The 21,114-nt window shown below is 39.9% G+C and overlaps 1 protein-coding gene across 1 annotated transcript in view; it reads left to right on the forward strand.

Annotated features, from left to right (window-relative positions):
• The window catches only part of LOC122806257 (FYVE, RhoGEF and PH domain-containing protein 2-like), a 773,316-nt gene that overhangs the window by 354,536 nt on the left and 397,666 nt on the right, over nt 1–21,114 (forward strand). The window contains exon 2 of the mRNA XM_044076527.1: nt 16,280–17,054. Coding sequence (XP_043932462.1) covers nt 16,280–17,054 — 775 coding nt within the window. The remainder of the gene's footprint in view (nt 1–16,279; nt 17,055–21,114) is intronic.

The raw sequence follows: 21,114 nt of genomic DNA on the forward strand, positions 1-21,114 counted from the left end.
ATAGAGGTGATGGGTAGTACTTATCCTGGGTCTTGTGCTTTGGTGTCTTCACTGGTGATTTACTATCCATCTCCACCACTGTGGACATTCCACTGCCTGATGTAGAGACAAGTCTGACTAAGACAATGATGGCAGTAAACAGTTGGCACCAACCAGAAGCATGGTGTCAGTGATGGGTACAGGGAATGTGCATACTAGATCTCCTAGCCAGGATGTGGACATGGCCTCTGTGCCTGGGGAACATCACACAGAGTATACGGAGTCCACAAGATGGACAGGTGGGTGCCAAGAGACATATTTGGGGAAATTCATCTCCCTCTAGGCTACAGCTGTCAATGTCTGTATCAAGCTTTGTAGTGCATGGGGATGACCATATGTATGTGCGTACTTGTGGCTGTAGATACCATAGCTACTGACCCCTCTTTAAGACTAGTTATGTGAATGTCTACAACCCAGTGAATGTGCAGGGCCATCATAGAGGTTTGGGCTAGCAATACCTTGATCTTTGCAGAGATAATCTGTGTATTGCAGGGTATGTGTGTGAGGAGCTACAGGAGTACACATTCCATATGTGTGACATTTGTGACATCTTCCTTTGCCTGCTGGCACTACTTAGGTCCTCCTTTGTTCACTGGATGCATGCCAGACACATGTCACATAGCCAATCTACCTCTGGCTCTAGTGCAAGTGGCTGCTATGAATGTGGAAGACCTAGGTCAAGCCATGCAGTGCCACCATTTCCATAGCAACATCTAGTATGGAAGTGCATATGGTCAGGAGAGGGCATCCCCAATGGCATGGTGTTCATGTCAGTCCCACATTTGATAGAGGGCATCACTCACAATCACACAGCACACCCACCTCTAGCCAAGACCTTGCAGCTTGCATGGATGAGTGTGTGATTAGGATGCCTGCACATCTTCCATGGGTGCGGCCATCTCAGTGCTGTAACGTCTGCCGAGGCTGTGTCCCAGTGTACCCACACACAATCCACTTCAGGCCCAAGGAGAAATGCTCCAGATGCATATCTTTGTAACGTAGGAGGAAACCGGAGCACCCGGAGGAAACCCACACAAATGCAGGGAGGAAATACAGACTCCGCACAGAAGGTACCCCAGCCGAATATCAAACCGGAGAACCTCTTGCTGTGAAGCGACAATGTTACCACTGCACCACTGTGCAATCCAAGTGGCTGTAAACAATCAGTGTGTTAATCTGCCTTAGGTTGTAAGAGAATATAATGCAGTTCCTGCTGAAGAAAACATTTATTTATTTACGTATTTATGTGCTTGTTTGTTTGTTTACTAGAGTGGTGCACTTATGACCATTTTCAAGCTCAGCCTGGGGATTATAGATGTAGCTTAAAAGAAAGGCAAACTATAAAGTCAAAGAGCAGTAAAAACAAAGTATGTAAGCCAACTACATGCATTATTCTTTCACACTGTACATAATAATAAGTAAGAATGTGGCAAAGAGCTGAAAAGCTGAAATAGGTTCTGTATGAAGAAGAATTATTCGGGTGTGAAGAAATTACAGTGAGCTTCAGCAGAGGTTAGAGAGAAAGTGAAGAGAGAGGAAATAGAGGAGGATTAATGGAAAGACTATCTGAATGGGTAGGGATGAAAGGGATGGAATCAGAGGAGGCAAATTCTGAGACTGGCAGTAAGCTCTAAGGATGAAGATAGAGGCTGTTATAGTCATATGATTGTCCCTTTTAGGAAGAAGAGATATTTGCTAAGATTATGCCTGAATGTATTGAAGGACAATAGAAATGTTATTTATTCATGGATGGTTCCCCAGATTTCGGGGCCACGGACTGACAAGACATATTTGGCACAAGTTAAGTATGGTATCTGCAGGATTGGGATAGCTCACAGACCTTTGTGAAAGTCTGTTTGCAAAGTATGTGAATGATTTTGAATGAATCAACTTAAAGATCTGGGTTCATAATAAAAGTATATTTCTTTCTGGGATGGACATCCATTTCTCATTTTGTAATGTGGTGCAGCTTTGTTCCTGTTTTGTTAAAAGCGTTTTGAACCAGCAGGTGTTTGAAGAATAGTGAAATTCTTTTTTTTTTTTTTTGAGGCTGAAGTAACAACTGGTAATCCATATTAATCTGAGTCCTTTACCAATGGTGGTTCTGCATTTGGGGGATAGAAAGTTGGAGATTTTCTTTGCCCAGAAGAGGAGTTTAACTTATGCGTTAGTATGTAGAATATGATTCTGCCAATTAAGTGTTGGGTGTGACCATATTCCTAAATATCTCTAAGTTAGCTTCTAATTGTTCACCTTTAGTGTCAGAGATGGCCCAGGAAGTACAAAATCTACTGACATTGTGTGTGTTCCCAAGCATTATTTTGGTCTTTTTTATGTTGAGGATGAGTTTATATTGGCTGAGCCAACTGATAAGATCTAAGAGATCTTGCTCTAGTTTTTTTTTAATGACACTAGATGTCAGCCCTTGTCTCTAGACAACCATATTGTCTACATAAAAAACAACTGGCAACTAGTGGAGGCATAATGGGAATTTATTAATAAATGGGAGAAAACCATGTTGGACAATACAAACTCTTGAGGAATCCCTCTGCTGATAGTGCTATAGGTGAGGTGGTGGCTCCAATTTGCACTGTAAACTCTCTGTTGGTGAGGAAGTCTTTGAACCACATGAGGGTATGATCAACTTTGCTGAATGTTTTGGCTGGGACAATAACGATGGCCCCAGTAAGAATTGCTTTATCCCTGTTTTGTAGATTGTCCTCTGTTAGGGTATAGAGAGCAGTCACCGTGCTTCCTCTAGGCCAGAATACATGTTTGTAGTTTGACAAGATTCTGTAATTTTAAAAGTGATAGACTAATTAGTTGCAAATTACTTTTTTATAGGTTCATAGGATGATACTAGGCTACTGGCCCGGAGGCCCTTATAAGCCTAGCCAAGAATTTCGCCCATGTTCCATCAAAGTCAGCACCTGTTTCCCCCTATCCAGCAAGGACACAGGTGAGATCCGAGGTGTATATTTTCTGTTTCCTATTCAGTCATCCAGGTTCCTCTTTAAAAGGGCTAGAGAGGTACTCTGCTTGACATGGAAAGGGAGTCTATTCCACAGATGGGAGAATCTTTGGGATACAAATCTATCCTGTCAAAAAGTTCTATTAATGTCACAGACCAGGTTAAGGCCTTGCGTGCGGGTTGCATAAGTGGAGTTTGTCTTATGGATATGTAGCAACTCCATCAAGGCTGGGTCTGAAATGGCCTTATATGCCAGACACAGGTCACCTCTGAGCAATCTGTATGAGACTGAGTAGAGGGACAGGGCTTTTAGCCTATCTGTATAGGATAGGTGTTTGAGACCCTGGATTTTCCTGGTCAGGAACCTCTGTGGTCTCTCCAACTGCTGCATGTGCTTGTCAAGGTACATGCTGAAGGGGGTATTGTACTCAATAATGGTCTGATAAGGGAGAAGTACAGGAATGTTATGACCTCCTTGTTCCTGGATGAAATACCCTTATTTATGAGGTGGGCCTTATAGAAAGCCTTCCGTACAACTGAGGCAATGTGGTGGTCAAAAGTCAGGTTGCTATCAACCTGTGTGCCCAAGTCCCTCATGACTGATTGCATGCTTAGTACATTGTTATTAATGTGATAATTAGTGGGGATGACATTTTCCCTAAAGGGGTAATGATGCATTTCTTGGCAATCAGTTTGAGGCTAAGCTTCTGGCACCAGTCATTTGTTTGGGTAAGGCCCTCTTGAAGGATGTTAACATCACTAGGGGAATTTAAGACAGTGGCCAGCTTGCAATCATCTGCAAACTTGGTCAGCCACAGACATCTGTGAGTATCTTACCCAGGGTGAGGGAAATGGAGATGGGTCTTCAGTCATTGGCTATGCTAGGGTTAGTGATTTGGGGTATTAGAGTAACCCCAGCTATTTTCCATTAGGAGGACAAACCGCTATTGGTAATGTATAAGTTTTGTATATATAAATATATATATATATATATAGATCTAGGGCTATTGAATGAAAGTTCAATAGTCTGAATCCACAATCACCAAACACACTTTAATGAAAGCGCTTTCACCAAAATAGTGCTTTCGTTAGTGTGTTAAAACAAAAATCTACTTTTATGCAGGGGGCAAGCCCCCCCTGCACCCCCCACACCTCCTACTTTAATATTCTCACTCTGAGATCACACTACAGTGAGGAAAAGGGAATCTTCCCTTATCTGCACCGCACTACGATCTCCGCAACAGTCATTCCCCCACAACTCCCTCTAGCTGCAGGCATACTTCCGCGAAAGTGCTTTTTCGGTAAACAGCACTTTCACAGAAGTATGCCCAGCTGTTTGTGCTTCGGTCAAAAGTTCCTTCAGGGATCAGTACCGATATATATATATATATATATATATATATATATATATATATATATATATTATAGAGGATGCAGAATGTGATCTCTACAGAGGGGTAAAAGAAAAATGGGGTAGAAGCCACCAGTCCAGTGGAGGGGGCATTAGGAACTTTTTTAAAACTCCTTGATTATATCTTTGGTGGATATTTTTTAAGATACAGTGGCAAGAAGTGAGAAGTGATTTTGCTGGGTGGAAGAGAGTCAGGTGTAGTAGAAATGCTGTAAAAAAGACTGGAACATTCTTTCAAGATGTCTGTGGGGAAATATGGCCTGACTGTGTTTTAACTGCATCTTTTCGCAAGAGGTCTTTAGGAGAGGTACGGCCTGTTATGTTGTTAAGCAGATATTCATGAGTTATCCTTGTGCCATCTAGTTGCTTTTTTGGCCAGGTATCCAGCTATTATAAATTAATTTTGGGTTATTGCATTGGGGTTAATATTCCAGTTTTTTTAGATATTATCTCTAAACCTGTAGAGAGATTTAAGTTATTTAGTTAGCCATGTGTTATCAGATGGTTACTTTGGGGAAGTATTTGTCTTATAGCCGGAGGAGAAGCCTTCTAGATTTTTCATATTTTGCTGAGTCTTGGTATAAAGGTTACTAGTAAGGGTGGTGTTTTGTTGATAAGAGTTTTAATGGGGGGCAGTAGTCACTCATAGACGTGAGCAGTATAATTTATGAATTATGGCAGATTCACTGCTGATAATTTGATGTAGCAGTGTGGGTCTACTGAAATCTTTCAGTGGTCTGGTAAAGCTGTGGCTTGTTAGAAGGTCCTCTATATCCAAATTCTTTGAGTATAGAAGATTAATGCTGAAGTCATCCATAATAATTCACTTTGTACTGGGATTGATGATTTCAGCTATGTTGTAGATTGTGCAGTGACAGGCACAAGAGTATTATTTATTTGACATTTGTTTACGGGATGGTCTACAGAACCCGTTTTCAGCAGAGGCCCGGGAAGAAAAGCTCCATGTACAGTACAATACAAATGCAGTATAATCCAGTACAATACAAATGACATTAGAAATACTATACACAAATAAGTTAAAAGAATATAAACTATGTTACAAGATATTACAATATATACTATACATCTAGACAGTTCTATTAGAGTTAAAATATTATAGACAATAATAGTCACTCTCGCCATTTACATAGCCTCTGAGTAGATACTGTCCAGAACAAGTATGTAGGTAGTGCAATATATTACATTGGTTGTTATAATACATGAAAAAAATAGAATGTTGGTTTCAATAAGAAAAATAATAGCTAGAAAGTAAGTGATGCAAAAAGATAATGAGAGAGTTAAGAGGAACAGAGGCATTACAGTCTGAGCAGTAGCTTAAGGATATGGCATAGAAACAGAGAAGGAGTTAGGAGAGCCTTAGGATCTATTATTTATTAATTTACAATATGAAGATGATGTAGACAAATCTGGCCATTATTTGATTGGGTATCGAGGGTATTAGATTAAAATGAGGCTGCCGTTTTAGCGAGGTATTTGACATTGTACCAAATATGCCAGTGAACAAATCAGACAGAGGTGATGTGGTTTGTCTGGTGGTACTGTGTTCAAAGCATTTATGTAGACAGTATGACACCGTCAGTATAAATGGGGTCCACACAGATGAAAGGATAATGGCAAGAGAGTATCAGCTCTTATTCATTATTCTGAACTGAATTAAAGTTATACATTTTAAACAATTCTAAACGCAAATACAAGCTTGCAAGACACACAACACCATCATTCACCTCTGCATTAAAATGTATTAATCCTTATATAATGTGCACCTGTAAGTAAGATATTACTTTAATACTTTTCCACTACTGTATCCTCCAACATCTAACTTACAAATACTGTCCTTCTTCCTCATCTCCTTATTCCATTCACCCCATGGTTATCAATCAACATCTTTCCACCCCCCCAATAATTTTGTATATAATGTGTATGCCTGTATATATACACACACACATTATATATATATATATATATATATATATATATATATATATATATATATATGTAAGAGTGAGTGTAGTAGTAGTGCTGTGACCTCATCTGGTTTTACACAGTCCTTTAATGTTGCTATGTGACTGTATTACAAGCTTTGTTCAAAATTACTCCTCTTGAACTGTGTCCCCTTCAGAGTTTTATGCTGTTTTGTTTAATACTCTCTACTCCCATTCTGCTGAGTCTGTAATTGGCTGGTTAAGATCTGAGATCAGTGCATTGCCCAAGTAAACAAATTCAAATAAATAAATAATCTTTGGTCCCAGTAGTAAGGTAACCGTTTTATTGTCTTTACTACAGACTGCAGAAAGTTCAAAGGAAAAGTGATAAAATAACAATGAGATACAAGGAGTGTAAAAAGGCTGAAACTAGAGCTATCTAACAAGACAGAAGGAATGCTCTAAGATTTTAATGATTAATTTAAAAGAAGAAAATGCAAATCGGATTGGAGGGAATATTAAAGCAAACAGGAAAGGGTCCTGGGAGAAGGTATAACAAATAATGTAAAGATAAGAAAGCAATGTGACACATCAGCAAAGAGCAGAAAGAATAAAACGGACTTCACCATTAGAAAACAAGAAGTTATCTCTTTGTCCAGGAAATTTTTGGATATAATGTCATCAGGAGGGCATAGCCTGTACAGAGTGTTCAGTGGAGCAGAACAGAGGCAGTGGTATATGGTCTGCACTAAAAATCATTGACTTGAAATGAAGGGAACTTAACATGTACAGTCTAGAAGAAAGATGAAGGGTACACAACAATGATTCTAGTGTGCCCTTAAGGGAATTTTGGTAGTTCATGGTAGGTATCATCTTTCTGAAACATGGATAAAACCTGTAGTATCCCATACAAAATTACAGTAGATACCATGGATATAGTGGATACTTGAATAACACTGTTTAAAAGTAGAGTGTATATAAATGGATTAAGCTTCCTGAATGGGTACAAGAATCAGAAAAAGAAAATAGCTTGAAGAATTTGTGAAACAAACATAAGACAAATCTTTTGAGTGGAAGAAGGAAAAGGAAAAATGAAATCCAGTATTAACTATGATCTAAGCCGTGTCAAACAGTAGCAGAAATCGGTAAAATAGCTGTTTCAAATGGTCATTTTCTATCTTCTAATTGTATACTTCCAAGTACTCTGTTCTCTTGATTTGTAGGTGTTTTAATAGCCACCAACATTTACATAGAGCATGTTTTATAAAAATGGACCTTTAAGAGAAGTCCTAGCAAGTGGGGGTACTGCAGCATTCCACACACCTAACCACAGTGTGAGATTTGTAACGGGGTAATCAGGGACAAGCTTTGGTGAGTTCTCTTGAATTTTTATGGGTCTAGTATGAATGGTACATAGAGCCTGTGCTGTAGTTTATTCATTGTAAGGACTGGAGACACATGAGAGGCCAATTCTTTTATACTGATGTGGGTAGGATGGATAACAGAGGTCACTGAAAGTCAACAAAGAGAGACTCCTACAGAAAAACAAATGCTGGGAACCAATGTCAAAGTGACGCAAGTTCTTTAACTGGTGCCTCCTGCTACAGTCACTCTCAAAGCTCCAATGTTTTGAATGTTAAGTGATATAAGTGTAATTTCTAAGTGCACCTAGCAAGTTTAATAATGAATTCAACATTCTAGGTGTGTTTCACATGCTAATTAAAGTATCCAAATTGGGATTAATTCTCTTGCTTTGTTCATGGTGGGATGTAGAATAGTGTGTGTGGGACTTGACTGAGTGGTCTGGTTGCTGTTTTGGTGAGAAACTCTTCGGGGCCTTTGTGCAGCTTGGCTTTCTGTTGCATCCAACTGCTGTAAGCTTTAGTCTGGTTTTCTAGTAAGAGAAGGCAACAGCAGGACTACTGAACTCATAAACATTTTGGGTTGATACTATTTCTCAGGCAGCAGCTTGGGACTAGTGCTACTCTTTTGCTTATTGGTTCATAGGAGGTTACTAGGCTATTGACCCAAAGGTCGTTTTAAGCCTAGCCTATTACACCCATTATATTTCAAGAGAAAAAGTCTATAGTCAATACCTAAGATTATTATCAGTAATGACTGCCCATGTCCAAGAGGGATGTGGGAGCTATTCCTAGCAAGAATTTGTGGTTTCTCATCCATTCATGCAGGTTTCTTTTGAACACAGTCATAGAGATGCACTGCTTAACATGACTTGGTAGCCTGTTCCAGAGAATTGGCAACCTCTGTGAGATGAATTTGTCTCTCCAGCATGTCCTGTTTAAATTGCAGGACAGATTTAGGTCACTGGAGTGGGTAATTCTAGTCCGATTTGACGTACAGATGTGCAGCAATGTCATCAGATTGGGGTCAGAGATTACTCTGTAAGCTAGGACAAGTCTCCCATAAGCAGACTACATGCTACTGACGACAGTGACAAAAAATTCAGTCTGTCTGTGTAAGGCATGTGCTGAAGACCCTAGATCTTCTTAGTTAAAAATCTCTGGGGTCTCTCCAGTTCCTGCAGGTGCCTGGTATGGTACATACCAAAGGGGGTGTTTTCCTCAATTATAGGTCTGATAAGGGATGAGTATAGGGGGGTTACAACCTCTTTTTCTCTTGAGGCTATGCCTTTGCTAATCAAAGGTGCTACATAGAATGCCTTTCTTTCTACAGTGGGCACATGGTGATCAAAGTTTAGGTCACAGTCTACTTGTATGCCCAAATACCTCATTACAGCGTTCATACTTAAGGTATTGTTGTTTGATAGTAGGGATTTGCTTTTACCAAAGGGAATGATGATGCAGTTTTTAGCATTTAGTTTGAGTCCATGGCTTTGGCACCAATGTTGGTCTGTGTAAGCCTCTCTTGGAGTACACTGACATCATTTGGGAGGTCAAAGATTGCACCAAGTTTGCAGTCATCAGCAAATTTGGTCAGCCACATCCCCTTTGTTTTGGCCTGATATTCTGAGAAGTAAATACCAAACAAAAGGGGGCCCAGTACTGAGCTTTGTGGAATCCCACTGGTGACAGGTCTGCTGTTTGAGGTGAAGTCGCCCACTTTGATAGCATGTGTACTGTTAGTGAGCCAATTTACGACCCACCTAACAACAAAGGGGTTGACATTTAGGTGACTGAGTTTGTCAATAATGCTTGAATGGGGGATTGTGTCAAAGGCCTTTGCTAAGTCCATATATGCTGCGTACACAGATTTACCCTCACCTATAGCCCTGGTCACATTTTCGAAGAACTCTACTAGGATTAATAGGCATGTTCAACCCTTTACAAAGCCGAACTGGGTTGTTTCAAGGGTTTGGAGGTCACCTATATCTTTATTTATGAGGTCCATGGCCTTTTCAGATTAGGCTAGTCAGGCTTATGGGTCTATAATTCCCTGGATCTGTTGCTAAGCTGCCATTGTGGAGGGGATAACAGTCACAGTTTTCCATTCAGCTGGGACATATCCTGCAGTCAGGCTGTGGTTAAACAAGGGGCCTAAGAGTGTTGCTGTTTTAGTTTGTTTAGAATGCAGCCTAGGATGCCATCAGGACCCATAAATGCTGTGTTTCTTGCCGTAGACAGAGCTTTGATGACCTGTTCTTTAGATGTATAGGGTGGGGGAGCTGTTGAAGGTATGGTTTGTGATATATTTGGAGGCGATAAAGGGGAGAAATTCCAACCAAACCTGTCTGCTAGTAGGTTAGCAATATCTGCAGGATCAGTGTGTGTGATATCATTTGTCACTAGTTCAGCACATGTCTGGGTACTACCTTTTAGGCAATGGATGTAGCTGAAGAAAGCCTTATGGTTATCCTTAGCTGTGTTTGCTAAATTTTTCTCGAAGTTGCCCTTAGAGGATTTTATAAGTTGTCTTATTTGTTTATTTAGGCTTAGGATGGTACTTTTCCAGTACTGGGACCCCCCTTTGGTATTCTTAGACAACAGCTTCTTACGCTTGTTGTATAGTTTATTTCAGTAAGATGTCCACCAGTGTGGCTTGTTTTTTCTTGAGATTCTTACTTTGGTCCTATCTGGCACTGCCAAGTCTATACATTTGTATAAGTGTAGGTACAGGGCATCACAGTAAACTTCAGTATAGTTACCAAGACCATCTGTGGGCATTGGGGCTTGGAAATCATTTATGCCAACCCCTAGGAGAGTATAGGAAGCTTTGGTGAATTTTTTTTAAATCTGAATTCTGTTGTGATGGGTTCTGGAGTTAGTGCTACTTCAAAAGTAGCTGACTTATAGTCAGATTTCACTAATGAGGGTCATACACTTATGGTAGTGCAACAGTCTTTCATGTTGGTGAGAACCAGGTCAAGTATTTTTGAGCCCCTTATAGGATTTTGTACAATTTGTTCCAGGGCATTTCAGTAAACAAAGTCAAGGAACTTTTGTGCAAGTAAGTTGGGGCTCGTATAGGTTTCCCAGTTGATGGTAGGATAGTTAAAATCCTCCATGACAACAGTGTTAGGTTATACATTGATTGACTCAAGTAAAGCCAAATAGGCCACATGAGCATCTTGGTTAATGGAGGGGGACCTCTAACTAGAAATGACTTGAAGAGGGACTTACCCACCGTATTCTGAACTTGGAGTAGTTCCATAGAATTATCTTGCCTAACCAGTCTGGAGGATTAGTTTTGTTTAATGTAGATAGATACTCCACCACCTTTGATTCCCACACTTTCATTTTGCAGTCTGAAGGTGTGGAAGGCATTGTAGCCTTGCAAGGCCGGGGTACTTTCTATGGCCTTTAACCAGGTTTCTGTGACTGCACAAATGGCTACATCATCCAAGGAAAGAAGAACTCCTAGCATTCAGCAGTATAACCCTTATTTTGTTTGTGCTGAATATTTTCATGTCAGAAGCTTTGTTTTTGAGACCTTGCCTAAAAAGGCACTGTGGAGGAGGCAAGAGCCTTGGCCAACAGTGGAAAGCTTCTGGTGAGAGAAGGAGCAAAGTGTACTTTAAATCACTTTAGAGTGCTGTTGTTTTTGCCACTACTTTTAAACTATTGAATTCTGCATTCCTGTCAGATGTAAGCATTTGCTGCTTGAGTTACTTTGTAAGTCAATCATTTCCTGTGATTTCAGCTTGGACTACTGTTTAAGCTGATTATATTTACTGAACTTCCAGGCTGTTTTAGTGATGTAAAGTTAGAAGGGTTAGGTCTGCACTCTTGTGACAGTGAAGAGTAGCCTGGCCTTATTATGTGCTGAGGAAACCTTTGAGTGTGCTTATTGCGATTGATCATATCACTGTTTGCTTGTTACTGGTTTTCTGAGCCTGTACAAAGGCATCATGTTTGCTTCAGGCTTGCATTGTGCAGTAAAGATTTGCAGTGTGCTCTGTACTGACACACGCACTTGGAATTTAAATGTTACCTATAAAACTACCTCTAAAATGTCATCTGTACTTAGTTGCGTAAAGAGCAGCTAGTTTGCATGTTGAGGAGTGTTGTCTTGCTTGTAGTTTATATTCTTACAGCACCCAAGCTACCCAGCTGTAAACTCCCCTTGTACCATCCCCTTGTAGATCATGTAATAAAGATTACAAACGATTGTCTTATATTACTGACAGACATCTAATTCTTAAACAAACTGATATGATGTTTAAGGGGATATAGTTACACAATGTTACTGGAGGCAAGGCTCTCACATACAAGCACTTTACCAAACAGGTTTTCAGAAACACACACTAGACCCACCACACATTGTATGAACCGGATATATAGACCCATGTATGCTGAGGCTCTTAAATATAATCAGCCTAAATCCTGGTCTTCCCCTACTTTGCATACAATAAGTAGCCTCAGCATTCTCAAAAGCTCCCTACTAAAATGACACCCGCCATGACTCATACAGCCACATCTCACATCATCTCAACTTCTAAGCTCATAAGGCAAACCACCACACACCCCAATATTTTGGTCATAGGAGACTTCATTGTGAGACATACAGATGTCCCACTCACCAGGCTGTGTAAGGATGGTGTCATGGTCAGTGGCCTAACAGCGGCTAGAGTCTGTCAAATCACGTGCGCACTCAGGTCATTGAACAGCAAACACCAGTATGACTTAACCATTGTCCATGTGACTGTACATGACCTGAGATGTACATCCCTAGAATGTAGAAGAGACATTATGGAGCTCTTAAACTGGGTCCCAGGCCAGTAACAGCACAGCATTGAGCATTCTGCCTTCTCCAAGGATGATGCCACAATATGAGCAGAAGATAATTAATTTTAATAATTGGTTTAAGTTTTTGGTGTTATTTGAAAGGGGTAAAATATTTGGCAGTTGGGAGGATGTGGTTTACAGACCATGCTGTTTTGCCAGGGATGGTCTGCACCTGTCCCCTCTAGGCTTCCAAATATTAGTTAAAACCTTGTCCACCACTATTGTAACTTTTATTAGGCATTGCCGATCTGATAACCCTCCTGACATAGCAAAAGCAACCCAAAAAATGTAAAGGAGTTAATGCTCAATGTCAGGAGTCTAAACAAGAAACTCTACTCCTTGCAAACTCTCCTCATCCTGATGAATGTAGACATATGCGCAATCAATGACACATGATTTAAAATTGTGGTGAGCACCCTGGCAGTACAGGGCTATAATGCCTTCCACACCTTTAGACCAGCTACTGCACAGGAAAAGACAAAAGGCTGAGGTGTCTCAGTTTACATCAAAAGCAAACACACTGGCCAAACGTTATAATGTGTTTGAGCTTGTCCACATCCAAATTACCATCGTCAAAGTCCCATACCATATCCTTGCAAACTAAAGGTCCCCCTCTATCACACAAGAATCCCATAACACATGCTTACATGTACTGGAGACATTCGCCATTCAGCCCAACACCACATTCATGGGTATATATAACTACCCCACTATAAACTGGGAATTATATACTACCCCAAACATGCAGGCCCAGAGATTATTGGACTTTGTAAATGCAAACACCCTGGACCAGCTAGTCTGTACACCCACTTGGGGTGCTACCATCCTTGATATGGTCCTCACAAATATGGGAGAATGCTGCATCCTTTCCAGTGTAATGTCCACAATGGTCAGGTCAGACCATAAAGCTGTCAACTTTGAAATGAAAAGAAAACTGAGACTCCAACTAACCCTAGAACTTTTAGCACTTATTCTAAGGCAAACTTCCTATTATTCAGTTATATCCTGCCAGAATTTCAAATCTCCACAGACCCTGAGAACACCACTGCCTGTGTAAAATTGTTCCAGGAAACCCTGTACAATCATGATAACAGTAGCATAGAGACAACTGTACCTAACTGGAATAAGCACAAGACAAACTCAAACACAAACCACCCTGATAAAATCCCAACATGAATAAGTTGGAAGAAAATCATGACAAAAATTAGAAAGTGCAATGCCCAGCAAGGTAAAAACTCCCTGGCAATCTAAACAAGCAATTCAGGAGGCTAATCATATTTGACTTTGGTAGGCATTAGGCATTCTTTAGCTATGTCTGCAACCTTAAACATAATACACAACAATGTGCCAAACTAATTGTAAATGCAGTCACCTATACTGAGCTGGAAGATGTAGTAAATCTACAGGCTGGCAAATTTAGCTCCAATTTCACCCCTCTCCCCCACAGACACTCCTCAGGAAATACCCTCAACCATAACTCTCCCAACTGTCAATATGGAGCAGCTCCTCAATGTACTGTCTTAGGCGAAGAATACTGCATCAATGGGCCCCAATAATATCCCAGAATGCCCCCTTAATAACATGAAACATAACCTATCAGGTTCACTAGAAAGATGATTTATACACAGCCTCCAGACGGGCCTTGAGCCAGGGGAATGGAGGACTGAAACTGTCATCTTTCTGCACAAGGGTGGGCCATCAGAGCATCCGGGTAACTATAGGCCCATAAGTCTGAAAGCCATGGAAAGAATTATCAAGGAAATGATAAACAGTGGCATGCAAAACTTTCAAAAATACTGCCTGCCTTGGCACAACACCCCACTCGGGCATTGTAGACAAACTCATAAAATTAGATATAAATCCTTATGTCACCAACTGGATAGCCAGCTGGCTCATAGTAGCACCCAAGTAATTAAGATAGGGGAGTTTACCTCCAGAAAGAGGCCAGTCACTAGCGGAGTCCCTCAGAGTTCGGTCTTAGGACCAATCCATTTTCGGCATCTACTTCTTTGAAGTTTAGGTCAACATCAGGTGCCTCTGGCTAACCAATTTGCCGACAATTGTAAACTACATGCAGTCATAGAGTCCCCCAAGGAAACAAATACTGTCCAATAAGGCCTGACCCTGACTAATAACTGATGCCAGAGCCATGGTGTAAAACTCAATGCCAAGAAATGTATATTGGCATCCTTTGGGACGAAAGCTTTCCCTGGAAAGTAACACATTGATAATACATCCCTGTGAGTAGACCAAGTGGTCAGTGATTTGGGAATGCATGTAGATAGTAACCTGGATTTTAATCATCATGTGTCTGTGGTACTAAGGAAATCATTATATCTTGCACAACTTATATGGCATCTAGATACAAGGATATCAATGTTCCTCTGTAATCAGTCTTCATCAGACCAATCACCAAGTACAGCACTCTTTTTGGTATGTACCTGACAAGGCAGAGGATCCTCACAAAAAGAATGCAGGGCATAAGCAACATGTCTTACTCAGACCACTTCAAAGCCTTATCCCTGTTCTTGGTCTCCTACAGACTGCTGAGAAGCAATCAATGTCTGGCCTACAAAGCCTCCTCTGATTCCACTTTGATGGAACTGCTGCACATCCACAAACTAAATAGCATCAGAATTACCTGATCTAGGGACCTGTACCTTGTCTGCAACATAAATGGGACATGTTTGAGAGACAGGTAAGTGTGTCAGAGACTACTGCTTCTCTGGAACATGTTTCCCATCCATATGAAGCAGAGTCCTACACTAAGCCACTGTAGATGGGGAAATCACAGATTTACCTCTGGTCTGGTACTTATGTTTCTAGTAGACAGGTAGAGCCTGTAAGTGCTTGACCACCTATGAGCAAGCCTACATATACCCCTTAAAATAGCAATAGGATATTAAAACTTGTCAGATACATTTGGGAAGTTTGGATAGGCTTAAAATGGTCCCCCTGGAGCTGTTAGCCTAGTAATCACTAATGAACTTGTGAATCTTTATGCACGTTCATTGTTTTTTTTTTTAATGTAGTGGATTTAACAGCAATAGATACATCCAGGACTGCAGCTCAAATGATATTCCAGTCTTCCTTCACAGGATGTTTTTTTTCAGACTAGGACCACATGCTGTTACAGCTTCTGAGAACTACTAGTTCCATTTTCCAAGATAAAACTCACATTTCTGTGTAGCTTTTTCTCTGCAACACAGTGGAATAGGTAAGCATAAAACAGTATGGTTTCACATCATTATTAGTACTGTCTGAGGCATCCAGTGCTAAATGATACTGCTGCTTGCATAATGCAAATGTCATTACCTTTAGCACTATAAATACTCAAACAATAGCCTAGTGGAGTGTTCCTTTCTGTTATCTTTCTTGAAGAATGTGCAGACACTGTTATTAAAAGTACTTCATATAATGTTGTATCGTACTGTTTGAAGGCTGCTAATAACAAGGGCTTATCAGACAACAGAGTATTTGGAAGATTACCTTCACAACTGGATGAGCACTAAAATTCTCCCCAGGCTTAGCTTGTGTGTGCCTCCTTGAGGCAGAAGGTAGTTCTTGAAGATGGGTACTCTGAGCTAGACTATAAATAGTCTGATGACTGATTACTATGTAACTATGATTCTAAGAATTTGGCAGAAAGCTAGAAAACTGTAGCATGCTTATGCCTGTGTAAAATACTAAGATATACTTACTTTTTTAATAGCAGGCCAAGCCAAGGAGAAAAATGGCCTCCCAGAACAGAACGCGGAAGAGGAAAACCAGTGAACAACTATAAAGAGGGTAAACCGTCACAACCTGAGAAACTTCCAAAGTGGTTCCTTGAGCTCCCAGGAACAGAAGTTCAGACACACAACAGTGATGGGACAGAAAGAGAAAAGCAAGCACATGGAAGTAATACAAAAGACAAAATGTTATTGGGACACAGTAGCACCAAAGTAGCAATGGAGATACGAGTCCCTAGCAATCCTGCTGCTAACAAGGAACTGCGGATACACAACAACCATAAGGCAGCATTAGACAAGCAGACATCCGATCAATCTTTCACAAACAATGAGATGCAAATGATCAATAAGCCAAAAACTGTGATGGAGACATTAGCACAGAGCGATCAGGACACACACCAACAGCTTTTTAATGATGGCAAAGTCAGAGCAACTGAAGAGACAGCTCAACCCAATGTTTACCTTGACACCCAAAACAGTGAAAAGGAAACTAAGGTTCCTAGTGTAAAGCAAAAAGCTGAGGAATATACCTGCAGTATTACACCTCCAGTACTTCAGCTCCAGTCTTCTAGTGATGTGGAAAATGAAGACGCAGATAGCGTAACTGACTGCCTGAATGACCAGCAGAGCCAGGAAAAACTCCAAATTATTTGTTCTTTTCGCAACAGAATGCCAAGTATAAACTGGAAGATTCAACGGGAACAAGCTCAGGTTGGGACAGACTCATCAACAGGGAATGAAGAGAAGGAAACTAAGGTAAGCATTAACAAACACAATGTTTTCTTGTGCATTTAAAGTAAACAAGTTATTTGTGATTTAGCCTTAGTTTTCACTTTAGAAAAAGTAGCATTGTTAATACTGGGCAATACAAGTAGATACAAGGTTAACCAAATAACTTTTGTCTTAGATTATATTAAGAACAAGATGACTTGCACATCTGGCAGACCGCACAATGTATCCCCGACTGACAGATAAGCTGAAAGTGCTTTGGTAATCTAAACCTCTACTTTAAATGTTTTGTATTTTTTAAAGGACAAAGGTAGTGGCCCACTGCCAACCCCCCCAACACACACACACACACACACACACACACACACACACACACACACACACACACACACACACACACACACACACACACACACACACACACACACAAGCCACACACTCATACAAACAAACCTAAAAGATAATCAGATTGCCATCAACTATTAGCCCCCAAAATGAAATGCATGCAAAGTATATGTTCCACTTCTCAGGTAAAGTAAGCAAGGTTTGGTGATGGATGAGGTTGATAACCAAGATTGTACATTTCCTGTTGTAATTTTGCATAAGAACTATTTATTTTTTCTCCCTGGAGAGCCTTGTTGCACAAAGGTACATATGGTCAAATTTTATTTCTAGCTGTGCATCATGTATTCTAATGCAGAAACAGCAGTGAATCAGAGCAATGAAGAATGATTATCCTTTTCATAATGTAATGAGGAGTGTCTGATGACAGTGAGGAGCACAGAAATGTGCAAAGTACACACACAGCTAAACACTTAGCAATGAACAGGAGATACCCAATGTACAGAGACACATTGAACTTGGCATTTCATTGTTCTGAATGTCAGGTCCTAATAGCACCATTACAACTACTTGTTATACATCTCATCCTGGAAACATCAAAAATCTGGGCAAAGGCCAATGAAAAGTAGGTACAACTGGCCAAAACTCAGGACACTGATTAACATAAAATGTGTATACATAATCACGTAACCCCTCCAACCCCAGTTGAATTATGGGATACCAACATGAAGATTGAATGGTAGACATTTGAATTTTAGATTTAATATCCCTCAGCAACTACATAATAATGCAAAACATGTTATTCTAGCAACTATCTGAGTTTAAAGAAGCAATATTTAAAAGATGTCCCTATTTTTGGGCCTTTGTCCCATCAGTACTTTTGGTTTTGCCCAGATTTTTTGCTCTGAAAGACTGAGATATATGTACATGGGTAGTACAACGGTTGCCAAGAGTGGGATTCAAAACCCCTCCAGTGCCAACCTGGTTTATTACATATAATTGGTAAGGAATATCATCGATTCTAATGTGTATCCAGGATAGAACAGAAATGCTGCAGCAATGTATAGACTAAAGACAGCAAGTTGGTTGGTAAGCCATACATCTTAGTAAATAATCAGTTAAATACGCATTTGTGTATGTGCTCCTCCCCCCTACTTTTTAAAATCTGCCACACAAAATATAATGGTAAAGTATTTTTGCTGATCGTATGCATGAATGAAGAGCTTCTGCTTTCAGTATTTCACAGAGGCAATATAGGAATAAAAATATAGTCTGAATATAGATTTGTTTCAGAGACCTTGAACTTTTCTGCAATACAGGAAAAAGCTTTTGCCTTTGTCTAATTGTATGACTGTAACCAGAAACAAATATATGTAGCTTTAAATAACAGCCTCAGCCTCATAACACAGATTCTCTGAAGGTCTGCAAGTTATGTTACACCTTTTACTACTGAATACATTCATGTACAAAATAAATACAGAAACACGCAACTAGTAATTACAGGAACTATGAAGAACTGCATTTGCCACTTGCCCCTTTGACTGAACGCCATGTCTTCATAAAGGTACTACTACTAACACCTTTAAGTCAATATTTTGAGTTCTGAAGGCAGACAGTAATTCCATCATCCGCTTCCAGGTTCTAATTAATTGGACTTTCCACACATTAATTTAGTGTCTAAATATCAACAAGGGCTGGAAAACACTGAGTAACATCAGCAAGCAAGGCACAGAAAATTGTCTCCCCTTCCACATAAATGCTAACACCCTGCACTTTTACAGTGTTAGAAATAGACAAGAATTTGCAACAATCAAAAAGAGGAACATATCACTTCACTGCTATACTTCCTCTTACATGTTCAAGCACCACATATAAGTTAAAAGATGACACTAACTTCCTATACAAGCAAAAACAATAGTTGGTTTCTAGTTCACAAGTTTATGATCCTCATCTGACCAAACAGGGCAGACGGCTACTAACTCTGTAGCTTACCTTCACACACCGATAAGAAAAATGCACACCGCTGCTGCCAAGAAAACCCTTTCTATCGGCACCACCTTCACCTCTGTTATTTCCACTGTAAAACTGTTACCAATCCAAACAAGCACGGGATCCAGTCAGCAGCTAAGGATATCTACTTTCAGGTCCAGACCGGTCCACTGGCATTGTGACCGTAGTTTCTGGAGGCATGATATGATCCTTTGCCAGGACTTGCTAGTACTTGGACCCTGCTGTTTCCCCTGCTGCTCACCCTAGGGTAGCACTGAATGAAGTTATTCCTTCCTACTTACTTACCATTAAGCTAGAGAGTAGATGATCGAACGCAATGCCACTGTAAATCCACCTCAGTACGGTACTTAAAATAAGTACAATATCCTTCCTGATTAAAAAAAAAAAAAAAAAAAAGCAAATTTATTGCAGAAACACAATAAAAACCTTATCACTTTGTTCAGGGCCTTCATCAGAGTGATTTTTACAGGCAACATTCCCCTATTTAAATAAAAAAGGCTAAGCAAACTACAAAGTACATTAAGCCGTCACACTTAAAGAAATACTAACTCATTAAACACACTACAAAAAACATATTCAAAGCTAAACATTGTCTCTACAATAAATTTGCTGTTTTTTTATCATGGTGGAACATTGTACTTATTTTAAGTACCCTGTTGAGATGGATTTACATTACGCTCAACCAACTCTGCACAATTGTTTTGTTGGTTCATTGTTTGTTGTGATTTCTTCAACATATGCAAAGCTCTCGCCCAGCCCACAAAGCCAGGGCCATGCACTTTCAGTCCCAGGCAACAGTGTCTTATTCAGTAGGGTACATATTCCGAAGACATTCACTTGATAATAGCAAATTGCCATCCAGTTATATTCAGGGTTGTTTATCTAGTTTTTTACATGAATGTTTGTTCACTTTTGTTCTCATTGTCTCATGTAAAAAAAAAAAAATCGGGATTTAAAGGGGCTATTCAGGAATTCGTTTCACCCTATTATTTGTACCCAAAAACGGTAAATAACGAGAAATTTGGTACAGTTAAGAGGAATGCTACTTGTATTAGGTCCAGTAAAGTGATCAAAGTTAAACTTGGTACTCACAGAAATACATTCCCTTTATGTTTACTGTACCCTGCTTCCTTTCTTAAGGCTGTTTCTCATTTTCCTTTTTGAAATTTCCCAACTTCCACCCCCCTTCTCCAAACACTTCTACTTCTTTATTCCCATTTTTTTAAGTTATGCTAGACCTTTCATTCCACTTGAATCAACCAAATTCCTTCCTCTAGTTCACTGACTTCTTGCCATCACCACTTCAAGGTATCAACCCTGCTGCCCACTATAAATATTCTGTCAGTAATGTCTCATAATATGTCTGCTACCAGGGCTGCAAATAAAAGCATATCAAAAGACTGACTTAGACAGAAGATAAGAACTGCATACCTTACACCATCTTCCTATATTCCTGCCTGTTGAATAAACTTGTAATTACAAGTGTTTCAGTTGTCTCTATTCTCCTATTTTTTGTTAGATTTGCTTTGTGCCTATCTTATGTATTGATGACTTCTCTTGTTTTTTGAACATGTAGCCTCCAGAGGTAGGCATTTATACATTTCCTACTATCTTTCTCTGTCACAAACTTGTTTTCCCTCAGATGCATCCACTCCAAGAAAAGAAGCATTAATGCATACACCTTCTTTTTTGCTTCCCTCATTCCCAGAAGTATACTATTCTTTTTGAGTTGCTA

The sequence above is a fragment of the Protopterus annectens genome, chromosome 7.part0, assembly GCF_019279795.1.
Source record: "Protopterus annectens isolate FY-2018-M chromosome 7.part0, PAN1.0, whole genome shotgun sequence".
NCBI lineage: Eukaryota > Metazoa > Chordata > Ceratodontiformes > Protopteridae > Protopterus > Protopterus annectens.